Here is a 21,261-nt window from a genome sequence, read left to right as displayed (position 1 = left end):
TGGCTTTGAACTTGGCTACATTGAATGTGAGGGGCATCAGGTGTCGAAGCAGGGCCTCGCGCGTTGTGAGAGACTTGGTGTCCCTTAAGGTAGATATCGCCGCTATCCAGGAGACCCACTTTATTTGTGACGAGGATTGTCAGGTGCTGGTGAACGATTACGATGTTTACTCAGCATATGGCAATACTAATAGTCGTGGAATCTCCTTGCTAGTGAGTCGCACCCTGTCAGCGTCGGTGAATGTTGTTCACGCAGGCGAGGACGGGCGGCTAGTTGTTGTTGATGTTGCCGTTAATAGTAGTGTGTTTCGGATTGTCGCGGTTTATGCTCCCAATTCTGCTGTAGAGAGGGCATCCTTTTTTCGACGGTTGGAGGGCTTCTTAGTGGATCCGGAACGGTTAGTGCTAATGGGTGATTGGAATGCGATCCTTGATCCCCAAATAGATAAGGTCGGGGGGACTAGTAGGTCGGTGCGGTGTGACAGCACTCTGTTCGACCTGATGGCCTCGTGCGATCTCGTCGACAGATTCCGGCTGGACCATCCGGGGCGGGAGATGTGGACGTGGCATCTTGGAACGCCTTCCCATCCGAGTACTTACTTGGATCGGATGTTAGTTAGAAGAGGTGACGTAGACTTTCTATCGTGCCCCACGTTCCACTGGTTAGGACACTCGGACCATAAACTCGTTATGGCCCGTTTGAACTTAAGCGCTAGGCCTAAACTAGCCGGATACTGGAAGTTCAACAGCACCTTGTTGGAGTTGGAGGACTACCGGTTGAAGGTTACAGAATTAATTCAGCGGGCTTTAGTGGGGGCGGTTACAGGGAGTAAGTGGTGGGTTAGTCTTAAGGCCAAGATTAGGCGCTTCTCTGTCCAATACAGCCAACGCCTCGCGTTAGATAAGGCTAAGGCAAAGAAGCGCTTAGAGGATAAGCTGACCCGGGCGGTGGAGAGGGGGGATCCCCTAGAGGCAGCACTAGCTAAACAAGACCTCAACCGCTTGGCTAGCGAGCGGTATGAAGGTCAAGTAGTTAGGGCCAGATTAATGAAAGTTTCCAACGAGGCTGTGAATGTTGACGCTGTTGAGCGTAAGGCTGCTCTAAGGCGCGGTTCGGACGGGTACATTCGTAAAGTACATAACCTGGAAGGACACGCCCTAGCTTCGACTCGGGAGATCTGCGAGGGGTTTCGGGAGCATCTATCGGAGCGCTTCACCCAACTACCCGGACTCAGGGTCGATGAGTTTGGCAGCTATTTGGCTGACTCGCCCCGCCTCACGGCGGCTCGGGCAGCTAGCTGTGATGGTCTTGTTACTGAACATGAGGTCATTACTGCGTTGAAGCAGGTCGGCTACAACAAATCCCCGGGGCTTGATGGTTTACCCTACGAGTTCTACGTGAGGCTGTCGCCCATGTTGGTCCCTATTCTGAAGGATATGTTCAACCATTGGTTTGCCCAGGGTTCCATCCCTGGACAGGTGACCAAGGGAGTGATCACATTGCTGAGGAAAGGTCAACGGCATGGTGGGAGGGAAAACTTTGATGATTTTAGGCCCTTGACTCTGCTAAACACAGAGTTAAAGATTTTGGCAAAGATTCTTGCGAATCGCTTGCAGGTTGTCATCACTGACTTGATCGAACCGGACCAGACTTATGCTGTGAAGGGGAGATCGATTCAAGACAATTTGCACTTGATACGCTCGATCATAGAGGGGACAGAAGACGACGCCGAAGCCGCGCTGATCAGTTTGGATCAGTCCAAGGCATTCGATAGGGTCGACCATCGGTTCCTAGGATCTGTGCTAGAGGCCGCCGGATTTAATCCGGACTTCCGCAAGTGGATCTTTGTCCTGTATGATAGGCCGACGGTAGCGGTGCAGATCAACGGTAAGCTGTCGGAGTCATTCGCTGTCTCTCGGTCGGTGCGTCAGGGCTGTCCGCTGTCGCCTCTGTTGTACGTCCTGGCGTTGGAACCCCTCCTTCGCAAGTTAAGGGACGAGGCGGCTACACCAGTCCTGCGCGGAATAGCCCTCCCTGGAGGCACACGAGCCAGGGTTTCCGCGTTCGCTGATGACGTCACCGTGTTCGTGTCTTGCCACACGGACGTTCAAGCGGTGGTCGAGGCGCTCGCTCGATACGAAGAAGTTACAGGGGCCATGTTCAACCGCAGCAAGTCTGTCGGCCTGCGGTTGGGGGCCTGGACCGGGGTAAACTCGCTTCCAGGTATTTTCAGCTGGACCGATGGACCGGTCCGTATTCTCGGTATCTGGTTTGGACCGGGACTTCAGCTGGAAAAGAATTGGTCGGAAGTATATGGCAAGGTCAAATCGTCGGTGAAGACTTGGATTGGAAGGAAATTGTCCTTGAAGGGTCGGGCGGAGGCGTGCGCTACATACGTCTTCCCGCTCATCCTTTACCGATTGTCTGTACTTCCTCTCCCTGCAGAACGACTAACCCGCTTACAAGGGTGCCTCGATTCACTATTGTGGAAGGAGGGTAAGCATTATGTCTGCAGAGAGGTCTGTGTCCAGAAGCCGAGCGAGGGAGGCCTGGGTCAGCCCAGTCTCTTGTGTCATAGAAATGCCGAGAGATTGGCTTTCTTGGGTCGTTCGCTTGAAGAAGACGCTCCTTGGGTCCCTGTGGTTGAGAACGCGTTTCCCAATCTCAAATCCAACTCCTCGGTAGAAGGTCGTCGTAGGCCGAGGGGGGAGTCTAAGTTCTTCTCCGAATGCCGGACCGCTCTTAGAGCTTTGCCGGGGACCAGTGTCCTCGATCAGCCAAGAAAGAAACTATATCGGGAGCTAGTGGAGGGGACCGCGAAGGATCCACTTTGTAGGCGGATGGGATGGTCGATGGGGGTTGTCCGCTCTCATTGGAGTTGGGCGCCGGGACGGGAGATTCTGAACAACTCGGAATTTTCCCTCACCTGGCGACTGGTCCGTAACGCGCTGCCCCTTCTCGACGTACTCCGCCGGTATAAAGAAAATACAAGTGGCTTCTGTCCGCGCTGTGACGAACGCGAGCCCGAAACGATCGGGCACGCGTTTTTTAGTTGCAGCCGGATCCAGCCCTTATTGGAGTACGTCGAGGGGGTAACGGCTCGCATCGATGCCGAATGTCCGCTCGATCTCGACGAAGGGTTTTTTGTGTACAACATGGAGCCGCCGTTCCCCAGGGAGGAAAGAATGGTTTTCCTGGCGATCCTGGCAGTAGCGCGCATGGTGATTTGGATCACGCGCCTCAAGTTGGTCCACGAAGGGACATCTGTTCCAGATCGTGATCTGATCGTTTACTTTAAACATCAGCTTAAGGTGAAGATCAGATGCGATTGGAGGAGGTTGCCTAGAACGGATTTCGACAAGAGGTGGGTGCACAGCACTAGCTTGTGCATCCGTCGAGGAGTCAAGTTTCAATACGTGTTCCCTCCTTAAGCATGGCACGGGCGGTGCTGGGGCCTTCGGAACCCACCCCGCTTAGGTTCTAGCTAAGAAAAACTTAAGAAGACTCTTGACTGGTGGTATAAATGAGATCCTGCTCCTGATTTTATTTTTTGGTACTAGAGAACCTCTGAGTCTGCCCATCCCCTTTGTGCCACATCCTTGTTTTTTCAACATCCCCGGTCACTCCCCTACTCAGAGGTCACCTTCCAACCCTCCTCCACCCGTTGCTTTGTCTTCTCCCACTGCCATTAAGATATTTTCCCCAATCCCCAATTAGGGATGCCCTGCTTGTTTTCGGTTCCCCGGAAAACAGTGGGGGGTCTAGTCACCTAGATTAGGACAGGGGGGTCTCACTAACAACTCTGTAGGACTTATTGTTTGTTTTTCATACGAACACTTTTTAGTTTTTTCCCCACTCCACGAACAATCTTTCTCTCAATTCAAAAACTTTTTTTTTTCTAATGAAATTGAACTTTATTTTTTCACACATGCACACACACACCATAAAAAAAAAAAAAAAAAAAAAAAAAAAAAAAAAAAAAAAAAAATGCATACACAAACACACAGACAACTGTTCATCAATTGTAAATATAGTTTTCATTCTTAAACGCTGGGGATTTATTAGTTAGTTTAAGATCCATAGAGTGAATGAGGTATTTTGGTAAATGTTGCCAGTCAAGAGTAAGACTCCAAAGTCTACATTCATTACCTTTTTAATCACTTTAGTCACAAAGACCCTGAACCCTTCCCCTCCCAAACTTTGAGTAGGGCCTTGTGCCTAATTTTGTTGTTTAAGGAATTTTTTGTTAATTGGATTTTCAAGATTTTTTTATTAAGCAATAAAATACATAATCTCATGCAAAGCTCTGTCAAAGTGTAGTATCTCTACTAAACTTGACCCACCACCGGGCTCTCGGGCTAGGTTAAGGTGTTTTTTTATTACTAACCTTGGTTAGTTAGGACCGACCCCCTCCTTTGGGGAGTCAGGACCTAGAGGACCGACTCCACATTTGTGGCAGCTTGGACCCGGAAACCGATCCCCTCTTTTGGGAGACTGGAATCTCGGGACCAACACCACTATCGCTGGTAGTTGAGACCTTCTCTTTTCATTTGTTGTTGCATGTTGTTTTTTCTTCGTTTCGGTCTCACTTCTCGAGACTGGGATGGTCTAATTTCTCACCACTTAATTGCCTGAGCAGCACTCTGACCTGCCAGGCCCAAACTTTTGTCTATCTTCGCTGCTCTCCCAGTGGATCGAGCAGACAGGGCTTTCTTTCTCGCTTCCGTTGGGGTAGTTAGTGGGTAGGGTGACGTGGGGTAGGGCGGGTGCTTCGTTTCTGCTCCCCTCTGTGGGCAGGGATGCCTATCCCCTCTCTCTCTTAATTGCGACGCGGCACTCTGACCCGCTAGCACCCACTGCGTCTTTCTTCTCTGCTCTCCCCCCTCGCGGGGGGATCTGAGCTGCTAACCCGACATCCCCGTGAGGGGAGGTCAAAAACACTATTCCCTTCTGAGTCCGCTTCACCCCCTCCACTCCCCTGGGTTTTCTTTTCTCCCAGCTACACTTTGGGCAGCGGCCAGTGCTACCGCCACGATGCCAGGCAGGAGGGGTACGTCACCCCAAATGCGCAGCATCTCAACTGCGAACGACTCCCTATGGGAGGGAGCTGATGCATCTCCCGGCGAGACAGCGCCAGGAAACAAGGTAGGGCCCCGGCGCGCGGCGACCTTGGAAGAAAGCGGGAGGGTAGGGCCGCAGCCCGCGGCGACCCCCCGAAAAGCACCTGCAACCGCTCCCCACGAGGGCAACCCAGCAGAAAAAGCTGCCGCTAAGTCAATAGCTGGGGAAAGTGCAGAACCCAGCCAACCAGCTGCACCCCAGGACGGCAGAACCAAGGGAGGAAGACCGGGGAATCCATCCCCCGCTCCCCCAAAGGGCGACTCCCCCACAGAAAAGGAGGAGAACAGCACCGCGGACCAAACCGAGGCGCTGGATGAAGACGTAATAGCCTCCATCTGCTCACTATTCGGCGGGGAAGACAGTGATTGGCCCCCCAACACTCCCCAAGAGGACCAAATACGGAAAAGGGGTGACTCTCCGGCCAGTGGTAACAAAAGCAAGCTGGAAGGAGAGACACCCTTGACAGTACCCACTAAGGCTCCAGCTGGGAACACGGCACCAGAAGGGGAGACACCTCCGTCCCCCAAGGGGACAGCCACCCAGCAAAGGAAGAAAATAAGAAAGGGGAGCGGCCCGGAGAGCAAACCAAGCCAGGACGAAACAACGCCAAAGACACAATGGCCTACTTTGCCTGGTAACGGCCCAGTTCCAAAACCAAAAAGGCCCATAACAATGGAGAGCCCCACAACACCAGCTACGCCCCCCAACCCGAGTCCAGCTGACACCCACCAGGATGGAGGACCGGCATGGGGCCCCAAAGAGCAGCAGGGGAAGTTGACGCCCGAAGACTACAGAGCACTCTTCGACTCCACTTACAAGGAGTATACCCAGGGGAACAACATCCAACCCCTCCCGGGTCAAGTGGAAGTTCTGGAGAAAAGAGTGCTCTCACTGATAACTTCAGACACCAAGACAAGGGGTCTGACGGGCGTCAACAAGGACACCATGATGAACGTGTTGCTGGAGCAGAACATTCCCGCCAACTACATCTGTAGAAGGAGTTACGCACAGTGGGATGTTCTGCTCCCCACCTCCGAAGACGCAGTCAGGCTGTCCAGGACCTGCCATCAGAGCAGGAACATAAAGCTCCAACCCATCTATATGAACAAGAGGAGAGCAAATGTTTCTGCTCTAAACGTCCCCTGCTATATGGAGGCCAAACAACTGGGGGCTATCCTAAGCCAGTATGGGGACGTAGAGGAAGTCACCCCGGTCCGCGGATTAAGAAACATCATGACCGGGGACTACAAAGTACAGATGGTCCTGGACAAGGCTGGATTCTACGCCATCCCAGCCACACTCAAGTTTGGAGAGTGGACACTCTCCCTTATAGTGGAAGGGAGGAGGCCCCATTGCTGGCTGTGCACACAACAAGGGCATATGGCGAAGGACTGTCCGAAGAGGAATGGAGGGAAGAAGCCCACAAAAGCGGCGGGAACAAGCGTGACAACAAATCAAGCCGCTGCTCCCGCGCCGGCCGCAAATCCTCCAGAGGCACCGACAGGCTGGGTGACAGTCGTAAAGAAAGGCAAGACCAACAAACAGCCATTCTTACAGACAGTCACCCAAGACCTAGACCAACCGAAGAGCGAGACGGAGAAAATGGACACACAGACACCCTCCTCCTCAAACAAGAGGAAACTACCAGAATCTGAGGAGGAGGCCGCGTCAGAGGCAGAGGAAGAGACAACAACAGTCTCTATGGCCCTGAGCGCAACAGAGATCAGGAGGGCCAGGAGGAGGAAAAGTCGCAAGACACGCGCAAACCCTCCTACCCCCACTGAGACTGAGAAGGACTCCCTCGCAACAACAACACAGGATGAGCCCCCTGTGATCCCAACACCCCAGCAACCCGAACAACCTTCCCCCTCTCCTATAAAGGCCCCAAGAAACTCTTCCCGCCCCTCATCCCGTGACAGGAGTCAAAAAGAAGAAAATGAGCAGGCTACCCCCTCCCCAAGCGCTCAGCCTCCCCATCAACCAAAAGAGGTCCCCTCCCCCACTCCCAAAGTCCGCACTGAACGGACCAAAAAGCTCCCCTTCCTGCCAGGAAGCAGGATTTGTGAAACAGACCCTCTCCAACCGGCTCCGGACCTTAAAGGACAACAGAAGGTCCGGTACAATAAACTCAAAAACCTTGAAAAAGTCGGTGGAGACCTAGTAACAGACCCCACTAAATTCAAGGACGCTCCCTTGTTGACCACTTTCGTTAGGGTCGACAAGGACGCTAGGACTGGAGGAATGTGGGCAATGATTAAGGCAGCGAAGAATGCGATCCCAGGCCAGCAGCTGGTGGATAGGGACCATCCTTCGCTGACCAACATTTTCTTTAAATGTGAGGGTAGAATCCCCATGTATGTACACCCATCGCTATACAGGGCACTCAAACTAACCTTCCCCCTGGACGTGGGGGGCGTGGCCAAGGATGGATCACCTTCATCGGATTTACTTACCGGCAGCCTTGGCCAGGCCTGCCATGTCCTCACTGCCCAGGATTTCAGACCCGTCTGTGACAGTGCTTGAGGTAAGTGATCATGTCTTTGAACTTGGCTACATTGAATGTGAGGGGCATCAGGTGTCGAAGCAGGGCCTCGCGCGTTGTGAGAGACTTGGTGTCCCTTAAGGTAGATATCGCCGCTATCCAGGAGACCCACTTTATTTGTGACGAGGATTGTCAGGTGCTGGTGAACGATTACGATGTTTACTCAGCATATGGCAATACTAATAGTCGTGGAATCTCCTTGCTAGTGAGTCGCACCCTGTCAGCGTCGGTGAATGTTGTTCACGCAGGCGAGGACGGGCGGCTAGTTGTTGTTGATGTTGCCGTTAATAGTAGTGTGTTTCGGATTGTCGCGGTTTATGCTCCCAATTCTGCTGTAGAGAGGGCATCCTTTTTTCGACGGTTGGAGGGCTTCTTAGTGGATCCGGAACGGTTAGTGCTAATGGGTGATTGGAATGCGATCCTTGATCCCCAAATAGATAAGGTCGGGGGGACTAGAAGGTCGGTGCGGTGTGACAGCACTCTGTTCGACCTGATGGCCTCGTGCGATCTCGTCGACAGATTCCGGCTGGACCATCCGGGGCGGGAGATGTGGACGTGGCATCTTGGAACGCCTTCCCATCCGAGTACTTACTTGGATCGGATGTTAGTTAGAAGAGGTGACGTAGACTTTCTATCGTGCCCCACGTTCCACTGGTTAGGACACTCGGACCATAAACTCGTTATGGCCCGTTTGAACTTAAGTGCTAGGCCTAAACTAGCCGGATACTGGAAGTTCAACAGCACCTTGTTGGAGTTGGAGGACTACCGGTTGAAGGTTACAGAATTAATTCAGCGGGCTTTAGTGGGGGCGGTTACAGGGAGTAAGTGGTGGGTTAGTCTTAAGGCCAAGATTAGGCGCTTCTCTGTCCAATACAGCCAACGCCTCGCGTTAGATAAGGCTAAGGCAAAGAAGCGCTTAGAGGATAAGCTGACCCGGGCGGTGGAGAGGGGGGATCCCCTAGAGGCAGCACTAGCTAAACAAGACCTCAACCGCTTGGCTAGCGAGCGGTATGAAGGTCAAGTAGTTAGGGCCAGATTAATGAAAGTTTCCAACGAGGCTGTGAATGTTGACGCTGTTGAGCGTAAGGCTGCTCTAAGGCGCGGTTCGGACGGGTACATTCGTAAAGTACATAACCTGGAAGGACACGCCCTAGCTTCGACTCGGGAGATCTGCGAGGGGTTTCGGGAGCATCTATCGGAGCGCTTCACCCAACTACCCGGACTCAGGGTCGATGAGTTTGGCAGCTATTTGGCTGACTCGCCCCGCCTCACGGCGGCTCGGGCAGCTAGCTGTGATGGTCTTGTTACTGAACATGAGGTCATTACTGCGTTGAAGCAGGTCGGCTACAACAAATCCCCGGGGCTTGATGGTTTACCCTACGAGTTCTACGTGAGGCTGTCGCCCATGTTGGTCCCTATTCTGAAGGATATGTTCAACCATTGGTTTGCCCAGGGTTCCATCCCTGGACAGGTGACCAAGGGAGTGATCACATTGCTGAGGAAAGGTCAACGGCATGGTGGGAGGGAAAGCTTTGATGATTTTAGGCCCTTGACTCTGCTAAACACAGAGTTAAAGATTTTGGCAAAGATTCTTGCGAATCGCTTGCAGGTTGTCATCACTGACTTGATCGAACCGGACCAGACTTATGCTGTGAAGGGGAGATCGATTCAAGACAATTTGCACTTGATACGCTCGATCATAGAGGGGACAGAAGACGACGCCGAAGCCGCGCTGATCAGTTTGGATCAGTCCAAGGCATTCGATAGGGTCGACCATCGGTTCCTAGGATCTGTGCTAGAGGCCGCCGGATTTAATCCGGACTTCCGCAAGTGGATCTTTGTCCTGTATGATAGGCCGACGGTAGCGGTGCAGATCAACGGTAAGCTGTCGGAGTCATTCGCTGTCTCTCGGTCGGTGCGTCAGGGCTGTCCGCTGTCGCCTCTGTTGTACGTCCTGGCGTTGGAACCCCTCCTTCGCAAGTTAAGGGACGAGGCGGCTACACCAGTCCTGCGCGGAATAGCCCTCCCTGGAGGCACACGAGCCAGGGTTTCCGCGTTCGCTGATGACGTCACCGTGTTCGTGTCTTGCCACACGGACGTTCAAGCGGTGGTCGAGGCGCTCGCTCGATACGAAGAAGTTACAGGGGCCATGTTCAACCGCAGCAAGTCTGTCGGCCTGCGGTTGGGGGCCTGGACCGGGGTAAACTCGCTTCCAGGTATTTTCAGCTGGACCGATGGACCGGTCCGTATTCTCGGTATCTGGTTTGGACCGGGACTTCAGCTGGAAAAGAATTGGTCGGAAGTATATGGCAAGGTCAAATCGTCGGTGAAGACTTGGATTGGAAGGAAATTGTCCTTGAAGGGTCGGGCGGAGGCGTGCGCTACATACGTCTTCCCGCTCATCCTTTACCGATTGTCTGTACTTCCTCTCCCTGCAGAACGACTAACCCGCTTACAAGGGTGCCTCGATTCACTATTGTGGAAGGAGGGTAAGCATTATGTCTGCAGAGAGGTCTGTGTCCAGAAGCCGAGCGAGGGAGGCCTGGGTCAGCCCAGTCTCTTGTGTCATAGAAATGCCGAGAGATTGGCTTTCTTGGGTCGTTCGCTTGAAGAAGACGCTCCTTGGGTCCCTGTGGTTGAGAACGCGTTTCCCAATCTCAAATCCAACTCCTCGGTAGAAGGTCGTCGTAGGCCGAGGGGGGAGTCTAAGTTCTTCTCCGAATGCCGGACCGCTCTTAGAGCTTTGCCGGGGACCAGTGTCCTCGATCAGCCAAGAAAGAAACTATATCGGGAGCTAGTGGAGGGGACCGCGAAGGATCCACTTTGTAGGCGGATGGGATGGTCGATGGGGGTTGTCCGCTCTCATTGGAGTTGGGCGCCGGGACGGGAGATTCTGAACAACTCGGAATTTTCCCTCACCTGGCGACTGGTCCGTAACGCGCTGCCCCTTCTCGACGTACTCCGCCGGTATAAAGAAAATACAAGTGGCTTCTGTCCGCGCTGTGACGAACGCGAGCCCGAAACGATCGGGCACGCGTTTTTTAGTTGCAGCCGGATCCAGCCCTTATTGGAGTACGTCGAGGGGGTAACGGCTCGCATCGATGCCGAATGTCCGCTCGATCTCGACGAAGGGTTTTTTGTGTACAACATGGAGCCGCCGTTCCCCAGGGAGGAAAGAATGGTTTTCCTGGCGATCCTGGCAGTAGCGCGCATGGTGATTTGGATCACGCGCCTCAAGTTGGTCCACGAAGGGACATCTGTTCCAGATCGTGATCTGATCGTTTACTTTAAACATCAGCTTAAGGTAAAGATCAGATGCGATTGGAGGAGGTTGCCTAGAACGGATTTCGACAAGAGGTGGGTGCACAGCACTAGCTTGTGCATCCGTCGAGGAGTCAAGTTTCAATACGTGTTCCCTCCTTAAGCATGGCACGGGCGGTGCTGGGGCCTTCGGAACCCACCCCGCTTAGGTTCTAGCTAAGAAAAACTTAAGAAGACTCTTGACTGGTGGTATAAATGAGATCCTGTTCCTGATTTTATTTTTTGGTACTAGAGAACCTCTGAGTCTGCCCATCCCCTTTGTGCCACATCCTTGTTTTTTCAACATCCCCGGTCACTCCCCTACTCAGAGGTCACCTTCCAACCCTCCTCCACCCGTCGCTTTGTCTTCTCCCACTGCCATTAAGATATTTTCCCCAATCCCCAATTAGGGATGCCCTGCTTGTTTTCGGTTCCCCGGAAAACAGTGGGGGGTCTAGTCACCTAGATTAGTACAGGGGGGTCTCACTAACAACTCTGTAGGTCGTATTGTTTGTTTTTCATACGAACACTTTTAGTTCTTTCCCCACTCCACGAACAATCTTCTCCCTTGATTCAAAAACTTTTTTTTAATGAAATTGAACTTTCTTTTTTCACACATGCACACACACACCTTTAAAAAAAAAAAAAAAAAAAAAAAAAAAAATGCATACACAAACACACAGACAACTGTTCATCAATTGTAAATATAGTTTTCATTCTTAAACGCTGGGGATTTATTAGTTAGTTTAAGATCCATAGAGTGAATGAGGTATTTTGGTAAATGTTGCCAGTCAAGAGTAAGACTCCAAAGTCTACATTCATTACCTTTTTAATCACTTTAGTCACAAAGACCCTGAACCCTTCCCCTCCCAAACTTTGAGTAGGGCCTTGTGCCTAATTTTGTTGTTTAAGGAATTTTTTGTTAATTGGATTTTCAAGATTTTTTTATTAAGCAATAAAATACATAATCTCATGCAAAGCTCCGCACTTGCTCACGGTTCCCTAACCGTTCGACGCTCGCGCAATCACTGTGACTCCAGTCTCACCACTGTAGCAGTCCAGTCCACTACCACTACAGTGGCTCCGGTCTCCACGCCGTAGAAGTCCACTACCACTACAGTGGCTCCGGTCTCCACGCCGTAGAAGTCCACTACCACTACAGTGGCTCCGGTCTCCACGCCGTAGAAGTCCACTACCACTACAGTGGCTCCGGTCTCCATGCCGTAGAAGTCCACATCATCACCACGACTCTGGCCTCCATGTCGTCCGTACCTTTCATACACTGACTTCTTCCTTCAGTGTCAGTCCGATCCGAGCGTCCGTCCGTACTTGATGAACACTGAACCCTCAGTGTTGCCAATTCGCCGTCCGTACCTCTCATACACTGACTTCTTCCTTCAGTGTCAGTCCGATCCGAGCGTCCGTCCGTACTTGATGAACACTGAACCCTCAGTGTTGCCAATTCGCCGTCCGTACCTCTCATACACTGACTTCTTCCTTCAGTGTCAGTCCGATCCGAGCGTCCGTCCGTACTTGATGAACACTGAACCCTCAGTGTTGCCAATTCGCCGTCCGTACCTCTCATACACTGACTTCTTCCTTCAGTGTCAGTCCGATCCGAGTGTCCGTCCGTACTTGATGAACACTGAACCCTCAGTGTTGCCAATTCGCCGTCCGTACCTCTCACACACTGACTTCTTCCTTCAGTGTCAGTCCGATCCGAGCGTCCGTCCGTACTTGATGAACACTGAACCCTCAGTGTTGCCAATTCGCCGTCCGTACCTCTCATACACTGACTTCTTCCTTCAGTGTCAGTCCGATCCGAGCGTCCGTCCGTACTTGATGAACACTGAACCCTCAGTGTTGCCAATTCGCCGTCCGTACCTCTCATACACTGACTTCTTCCTTCAGTGTCAGTCCGATCCGAGCGTCCGTCCGTACTTGATGAACGTTGAATCCTCAGCGTTGCTAATTCGTTCGTCTGTACCTCTCATATACTGACTTCTTCCTTCAGTGTCAGTCCGATCCGAGCGCCCGTCCGTACCTAGTGGATGCTGAAAAACTCAGTGTTGCCAATTGTCCGTCCGTTCCTCTCATAGCCTGAGGCTAACGTATCAGTAACATCTCAGTCGGACCCAAGTCAAACAATCACCCGCATCAGTTACCACGCCGATTCCTCCGACGTCATTTCCAGCTTACGGCGAACCGACAAGCATCCCCCTTACCGAATACACCGGCGACGGATCCCGGACCAGCATCGCCCAGTGAACAAATTTGCATTTGCCACCCTTTCGTTTGTTTAAATAAAAGGCGAATCTTCGTCTTTAAACTAAACCACCAGAGTTTGTCATTTCTTCTTTGTCCTGTTGTTTCATTCCTTGTCCTTGTGTCTGATATATATTTAGTTGCACGGTCAGTTGGCTAACCACCTTCAGGCCTCCCCGCAACAAGTGGTGACCCCGACGTGATACTACAGACACAGGCTTGGAAAAATAGACAGGCAGAGAAGATGGCAGAAAGCACAGAGCCGGAGATTAACTTTTCTGCCCCGCTGGTCCAGTTACCGCCTTACAATCCAGTGAACCCCAGGAGTTGGTTCATCCAGCTCGAAGCAATTTTTGCAGCCCGGAGGGTCGTTCGCCAGGACTCGAAATACGCCTCAGTGGTGCAGGCACTACCTCCATCTATGGTAGAAGAAGTAGAGGACATCCTCCTCAACACTCCAGAGCAACTCCCATATACCTGCCTTAAGGAAGCAATCCTCAAGCGAACCGGCCGTTCAGACGAGGATCTCATCAGAGACCTATTTTCGAATGTGACTCTCGGGGACAGAACCCCATCCCAGCTCCTGCGACTGATGAAGAGCCGACTCGGCAACAACAGCATGGCAGAGCCCATTCTCCGCGGTCTTTGGTTGGATCGGCTTCCGCAAAACATTACCCAGGTCCTGGCACTAGTACCCGTAGAGACGCCCCTGGAAATAGTGGCAGACTCGGCCGACAAAGTATACTCACAGGCACACCAACGGATACATCATGTCGAGAGTGACCCCGGGCACCGCTCACGACGATTGGAAGACGAACTTACTCGACTGCGAGCAGAGCTGAGAGAGCTCAAACTCTCCCTACGCCAGAGACAACGTAGCCCAATACCCCACACCCGGAACCGAAGCCGTACCCGCTCCCCAAGCCGAGGACAAAGGAACCTCCCAGGCACATGTTGGTACCACCAATCCTTCGGTGACCGGGCCCAAAAATGCCAACCTCCTTGCAATTACAATAAGGCCCAGGGAAACGAATAAACCGACAGACAGCGACGACTACTCCTGTCGGGACACATCCACACAGTCGTCTTTTCTATGTGTGGGACCGTAATAACAGTCTCAAATTCTTAGTGGACACCGGCGCCGCTATCAGTGTTATACCACCCACCAACAGACCCACCCTGAAACCCACCTCCTTTCAACTTCGAGCGGCAAATGGATCAACCATACAAACCTTCGGCAACAAGGAACTAACCCTCAACCTCAACCTCAGGCGGGATTTCAAATGGTCATTTACATTGGCCGATGTGAAAACACCATTACTCGGTGCCGATTTCCTGGCCTATTACAACCTGTCCGTCCACATGAGGACAAGGACCCTGTCTGACGGCGTGACCTCGATAAAAATCATAGGAACCCCTTCAAGCCTCAACACGACGGGAATCAGCGTGGCAACACAACACGATCCACGGTACGCAACCATCCTGCACCGGTACAAGGACCTAACTCAGCCCATTAAATCTACCGATGCAGGGGAACACCAGACGCAACACCACATTAAGACGACCGGACAACCAGCATTTTCCCGACCCAGAAGACTACCTCCACACAAACTAGCTTACGCCAAGAAAGCATTTGAAGAGATGTTGGCGGACAACACCATCCGCCCATCGGACAGCCCATATGCTTCACCACTGCACCTGGTACCCAAACCAAACGGCGAGTTCCGTATATGCGTGGACTATCGGAAACTAAATTCATCCACGGTCCCCGACCGGTACCCCGTTCCTCACATCCATGACTTCGCCGCCGGCCTACAGGGAGCCAGAATTTTTTCGAAAATAGACCTGACTAAGGCCTACTATCAGGTCCCAGTGGCCTCAGAGGACATCCCAAAGACAGCAGTGACAACTCCCTTTGGACTCTTTGAGTTTACCAAAATGCCTTTCGGATTACGCAACGCAGCCCAAACATTTCAGAGACTCATAGACGAAGTCTTGCGTGGACTACCTTACGTCTATGCTTACATTGACGACATCCTGGTGGCTAGCAGAGATGCTGACCTACACGAGAAACATCTGGATGAAGTGCTCCGCCGCCTAGCACATTACGGCCTCCGGATCAACCCAGACAAATGCGAATTCGGAGCACAACACATTGACTTTTTAGGCCATCACACCGACGCTCGTGGAATCACCCCTCTGCCAGAGAAAGTAGAAGCTGTCCAGAATTTTCCGGTACCCACATCAATCAAGCAGCTGCGACGTTTCCTGGGAATGATAAATTTTTACCGAAGATTCATCCCAGGATGCTCAAGTCTCCTCACCCCTCTGACGAATATCATACAGAGAAAAAACAAACCCATCTCTCTGGAAGGCGACCAACTGAAGTCCTTCCACACAGCAAAAGCATCACTGGCTAACTTCACGAAATTAGCACACCTTGACCAGGACGTCCGAACGCGGATATTCCTCACGACAGACGCTTCAGACACTGGAGTCGGGGCCGTGGTAGAACAAGAAATCGATAATCAGCGAAGTCCAATCGCATTCTTCTCAGCTAAATTATCGTCGGCACAGTCGAGGTACAGCACCTTCTCAAAAGAACTCCTGGCAATATACCTTGCCATCAAGCACTTCCGGCACCTATTGGAAGGAAGACATTTCACGGTTCTTACAGATCACAAACCGTTAACAACCTCCCTGTCAAACAACTCTGACAAGTATTCGACACGCGAAATCAGGCATTTGGACTACATTTCGCAGTTCACTTCCGACATCCAATACGTGAAAGGAAGAGACAATGCTGTTGCCGACGCCCTGTCCCGCTCTGACGTCAACTCTATTGAAGACGGCCCACTCAGCCAAGAGATGATAGCGACAGCTCAGGAATCCGACACAACCCTCCCTGAGGCTTTAGAAAACACATCTCTGCAACTAAAGGAATTTCCGGCACCGTTCAGCAGTAAGACCTTGTACTGCGACACAAAGTTGAGCAATCCCAGGCCCTACGTACCACCGGCACTAAGGAAACAAATCTTCAACCACTTTCATGGATTATCACACCCCAGCAAACGGGCAACCGTTAAACTTATCGCTGACCGTTTCGTCTGGCCTAACATGAACTTCGATGTCCGGAACTGGGTAGCGACTTGCCTTGAGTGTCAGAAATGCAAAGTCCAACGACACACGAAATCTCCACCAGGCACATTCAACAACCCTGACGCACGATTTAGCCATATTCATGTCGACATCGTCGGACCCCTCCCGATGTGCCAGGACTTTCAATACCTCCTCACCATAGTCGACCGATTCTCCAGGTGGCCAGTAGCAGTACCCATCAGTGACACCTCTGCTAACACTGTAGCAAAGACAGTACTGCGAGAATGGATAGCCATTTTCGGCGTACCCGGTATCATTACCACAGACCGAGGTGCGCAGTTCCAATCCTCACTTTTCCAAGGATTTACGCAGATGCTCGGCGTTAAACATATAAAAACCACCGCCTATCACCCATGCGCCAACGGTCTCGTCGAACGATTTCATCGAACACTCAAAGTTTCTCTATCTACGAAACACCCCACTAACAACTGGGTGGATGAACTCCCCCTAATACTCCTATCTATCCGGAACTCTCTCAAAGAGGATTTGGAATGTTCACCAGCGGAAATAGTATTTGGCACACCACTCTCCTTGCCCGGTCAATTTTTCGATGATACGAAGCTTGACCTCACTGCTACAAACTCTTTCACCCAAGAACTACGCCATAAAATGGCCCAGTTAAAGTACTCACAGCCAAGGCAACCCACACCAAACACCCACGTTCCACAACAGCTCCGGGATTGCGAATTTATTTTCATCCGTAATGACGCGGTCAAGAAGCCCCTGACACCGACATACCAGGGTCCCTTTAGAGTCCAGAAACGCTCGGACAAGCACCTCACCATCGAGCGAGGAAATCGAACAGACACCGTCTCGATCGATAGAGTAAAACCTGCTCGACTAGAGAAATCCATACACGAGCCTGAACGCAGCTCAATCCATAGAGATCCCCCATCTGCACCAGAAAGCATCCGGGTACAACCTGCTCCACCAGAGCCAGCAGCGGATCATGAAGCACACACCATCCCACCAAGAAAAACCCGTGTAGGAAGGAAAGTCACCTTCCCAGAAAAATACAAATCGTACATTTACTTTAATTGATAACGATCAATTATCCAGGGAGGGGGCCTTGTCGCGGCTTGGCCGCTAATCAACAACAACAACAACGACGGCATTACAAACGACCAGCAATTAATAGACTCTACCAAAATCAGCAGTAGCAAGTAAACAACAACAACAACAACGACGGCATTACAAACGACCAGCAATTAATAGACTCTACCAAAATCAGCAGTAGCAAGTAAACAACAACAACAACAACGACAGCATTACAAACGAACAGCAATTAATAGACTCTACCGAAATCAGCAGTAGCAACAGCGCGACAGACGACAACCAATTGAGGGCCTTTCGCCAAAAATCATCAGCAGCAGCAATGTCGGCGGCTGTCACGTGATTTCAGGGCCCCGTTGTAGAAAAGAAATTTAAAAAAAACATCTTTTCTACAACAATAACAAAAACAACAAACTTTAATTTCCTGAAAAAAACTTTGAAATACAAACAACGAAATCCTTCAGCATCGACTGCTCGTAAAGAACACATCCGGGAATTAATATTAACTGTTGTTTATAAATAGAAACAATTTCCTGCCCGTCCCCGGTATCTAGCAGCCCTCTGAATATTTCGGCGATATTTTCGCCGCTCGTCGGCTTGGTTCTCATGCGAAGCTCCTTTAACTGTTCACGTTTTCTATTCTTTTTGCAGATTGTTCAGTGTCTGGAACCGACTTAAGCAGCCGGCAGGACTAGAGGTTACCCACGTACCCTTTTGTGGTGAAGGCCCTCTAGCTTCCAAATCGGCGGGTCGGGGAAGGGCACTGGGCCAACAAATCAAGAGGCAGGCCTCTGCCTCTAACACCATGGGGGACGCCCCTGGTGTTGTGCCGAGAAGGGGGGGGTGTCACATCCGGTGACACCCCAGTGCCGAGAAGGGGGGGTGTCACATCCGGTGACACCCCAGCGCCGAGAAGGGGGGGTGTCACACCCGGTGACACCCCAGTGCCGAGAAGGGGGGGTGTCACACCCGGTGACACCCCAGTGCCGAGAAGGGGGGGTGTCACACCCGGTGACACCCCAGTGCCGAGAAGGGGGGGTGTCACACCCGGTGACACCCCAGTGCCGAGAAGGGGGAGCGTCACATTCGGTGACGTTCCAGTGCCGTTGACGGGTAACGTCACAATGCCGTCGAGTGACGTTACAGTGCCGCTGTCGGGGGAGACCACGCCCAATGGAATCCCAGTGCCGTCGAGAGATACCACACCCGGTGGAGTCTCAGTGCCGTCGTCGTTGTCAGGGGATGCCACACCCAGTGAAATCCCACTATCACCTGCAGCGTTCATGGTAGAAATAGAGTCTCTAGCCGCGGGGTATTCACCATCACCTCCTGTATACCTAGTAGAGGGAAAACACTCTAGGCCCGGGGGCGCTGAACCAAGGGAGGACAGCGACACAGATTTTCTCAACCCATGGGCAGTTGTCGGGGGAAAACCACGGACACGGGAAGAGAAAAGAGCAATCAAGACAGGCTGGGCCATACCTCAAAGGCCCATCAGGAAATCACACCCTTCCACAGAAGGAACGAACAGAGCGGTCAAGTCGGCAAACAACAGCCCGAAGAAGAGGGAACCAGCTTTGAGGAGATGGAACTCTCTTGAGTTTGAGAAACCTACTGCACGGCAACCCATGACTCACGAGAAGAAGCAGAATCCGGGAAAAAGCCCAGAAGCAAGACCGGAGAAGACGGGTCACGAGGGATCACAGCAGCAGAGCCCAGGAAAAAGTCCAGAAGCTGGAAGCAGCTGGGGACCAAATCAAACAAGTCCAGAGAAGACCTGGGGCCCGAAGGAGCAAAAGAGCCCGGAAGCATACCGAAGACTCTTCCAGGAAAAGTACCGGCACCTCACGGACGGAAATGAAATCAAGCCAGTCCCAGGGAAGCTCGAAAGCCTCAGAAGAAGAATTGTGTCCCTAGTGACTTTCGATGAAAAACAGAAGGGGCTCACCGGATTGAGCAAGGAGAAAATGATAAGCTTGTTGGTGGAAACAAACATCCCAGCAACTTACATAGTGCGTAGAAGTTACGCAATGTGGGATGTCCTGCTACCCACAGAAGAAGACGCCATCAGAACATCGAAAAGCGACACAATATGGAAGGGGAGCCGGTGTAAGCCAGAATACCTGGAAAAAAGACGAACAACGGTGACCATTCTGGGAGTCCCATGGTGTTTCGAAGAGGAGCAGGTCGGAGCCATCTTATCACAATATGGGGACGTGGAGGCAGTGACGGCAGCGCGAGGCCCCAAAAATATAATGACCGGAGATTATAAGCTCAAGATGAGGGTCAACAGAGCTGGCTTCAACACAATCCCCGCCCAACTGACATGGGAGAAATGGACAATGTCCATAATCGTCGAAGGCAGAAGGCCACACTGTTGGAGCTGTAGGATGCCGGGCCACATGGCGAAGTTCTGCCCGAAGAGGGATCCAGTGCCCCCACCGACAGCGGTGCCCCCGGTGAAAGTGACGGAGAAAGCAGTCACACCAACAGCGGAGACACCAAGGAGCTGGAGTACTGTGGCCAAGAAGGGAAAGCAGAAGACAGTGGCCCCGGAAAAGCCAAAAGACCAGAAACAAAAGGAAGAGAAGTCGGGAGTGAAACGAAAGTTGGCCCCCGAATCAGAAGAGGAAGAAGAAGAAAAGAAGACGGAAAAAAGAAGCCTGGCAGCCACAAACAAGAAGGTTAAGGAAGACCAGGAAGACGACGACGAAGAAGACCAAGAAAACCCTGCCCAACCGTCAGACCCCATGGATGAGCAGAATACCCCTCCCCCTACCACTACTACTCCTACTACCAACGAGGAGACCTCTGAAGCCCAAACTTCCGAAGACGTAGAAGCCGGGTCCCCAGAGGACATGGAAGCAGAAGAGAACAAAGAGACGATCAGCACCACCACCACCCCGGTAGCCCCGATCCGGACTGAACGAACACGGAAGAGGCCTTTCTTACCCGGGGAGAGGATATGCGAGGTGGACGTGAGCCAGGGACCGGTGGACCTCAGCGCAGGCCAGAAGAAACACGTCCAAAAGCTGGAAAAGCTCACCGAAGTGGACGGGAAGGAAGTGGAGAGGCCAACCAACTTCAGTGAAGCACCGATGCTCATCACGTTCCTAAGAAAGGAGAAGGGGGCCAGAGTAAAAGCATTATGGAGGATGGTTGCCGAAGCGAAACTGGCTTTTCCGGGGCTGAAGATTGTGGATGAGGAGCACCCGTCCTTAATGCAAATAGCAGTCAAGTGCGAAGGGAGGGTCCCCATTTATGTTCACCCATCCCTTTATAGAGCCTTGAAAATAACCTTTCCCTTAGACGTGGGGGGACTGGTCCGAGGAGGTCAGTTCACAACAGAGTTGCTAACTGGCAGCATCGGTCAGTCTTTCGGCGTTCTAACACCCGAGGACTTTAGACCCGTTTTTGAGGGATACTTCTAGTTAAGGAAATTATGGCAAACTTGAACCTAGCTAGTTTAAATGCGAGGGGCATGAGATCTCGAAGCAAGGCTGCTCGCGTGCTGAGGGATCTCATAGCCCTGGAGGTAGATATAGCTACAATTCAGGAGACCCACTTTGTTGGGCCCGGGGATTGCAGTGTGCTGGTGAACGACTTTGACGTTTATTCAGCATACGGCAATTCCTTTAGCCGTGGGGTTTCTGTGTTAGTGAGTCGCACCCTAGGTGCGGCGGTTACTGTAGTTCACGCGTGCGCTCATGGAAGGCTGGTCGTGGTCGATGTTGCCGTTAAAAGCAGTAAGTTCCGGATTTTGGCAGTTTACGCGCCCAATATCGCTGGGGAGAGGGTTTCCTTTTTTCGGCAGGTGGAGG

General features: G+C 51.9%; 1 protein-coding gene across 1 annotated transcript; it reads right to left on the bottom strand.

Moving 5' to 3' along the window:
- Positions 1-11,829: 11,829 nt before the first annotated feature.
- Positions 11,830-14,417, bottom strand: LOC145279853 (uncharacterized). The gene is made up of 2 exons (XM_080131298.1): positions 12,199-14,417; positions 11,830-12,155 (listed from the first exon to the last, which is right to left on the bottom strand). The coding sequence occupies exons 1-2, from the start codon at positions 12,852-12,854 to the stop codon at positions 11,966-11,968; spliced, it is 846 nt and encodes a 281-aa protein (XP_079987424.1). The 5' UTR covers positions 12,855-14,417; the 3' UTR covers positions 11,830-11,965.
- Between the last annotated feature and the right edge of the window lie 6,844 nt (positions 14,418-21,261).

Source organism: Euprymna scolopes, chromosome 7, assembly GCF_053919585.1.
Source record: "Euprymna scolopes isolate OS-2025 chromosome 7, ASM5391958v1, whole genome shotgun sequence".
NCBI lineage: Eukaryota > Metazoa > Mollusca > Cephalopoda > Sepiida > Sepiolidae > Euprymna > Euprymna scolopes.
Note: the sequence above shows the minus strand (reverse complement) of the source record. Positions and strands in the feature narration are given on the sequence as shown.

Coding starts and splice junctions, on each gene's coding strand:
- LOC145279853 (XM_080131298.1), bottom strand. CDS start 12,854: ATGAGAGGTACGGACGGCGAATTGGCAACACTGAGGGTTCAGTGTTCA. Junction 12,156..12,198: donor GCCAGAGTCGTGGTGATGAT/GTGGACTTCTAC, acceptor CTGTAGTGGTAG/TGGACTTCTACGGCGTGGAG.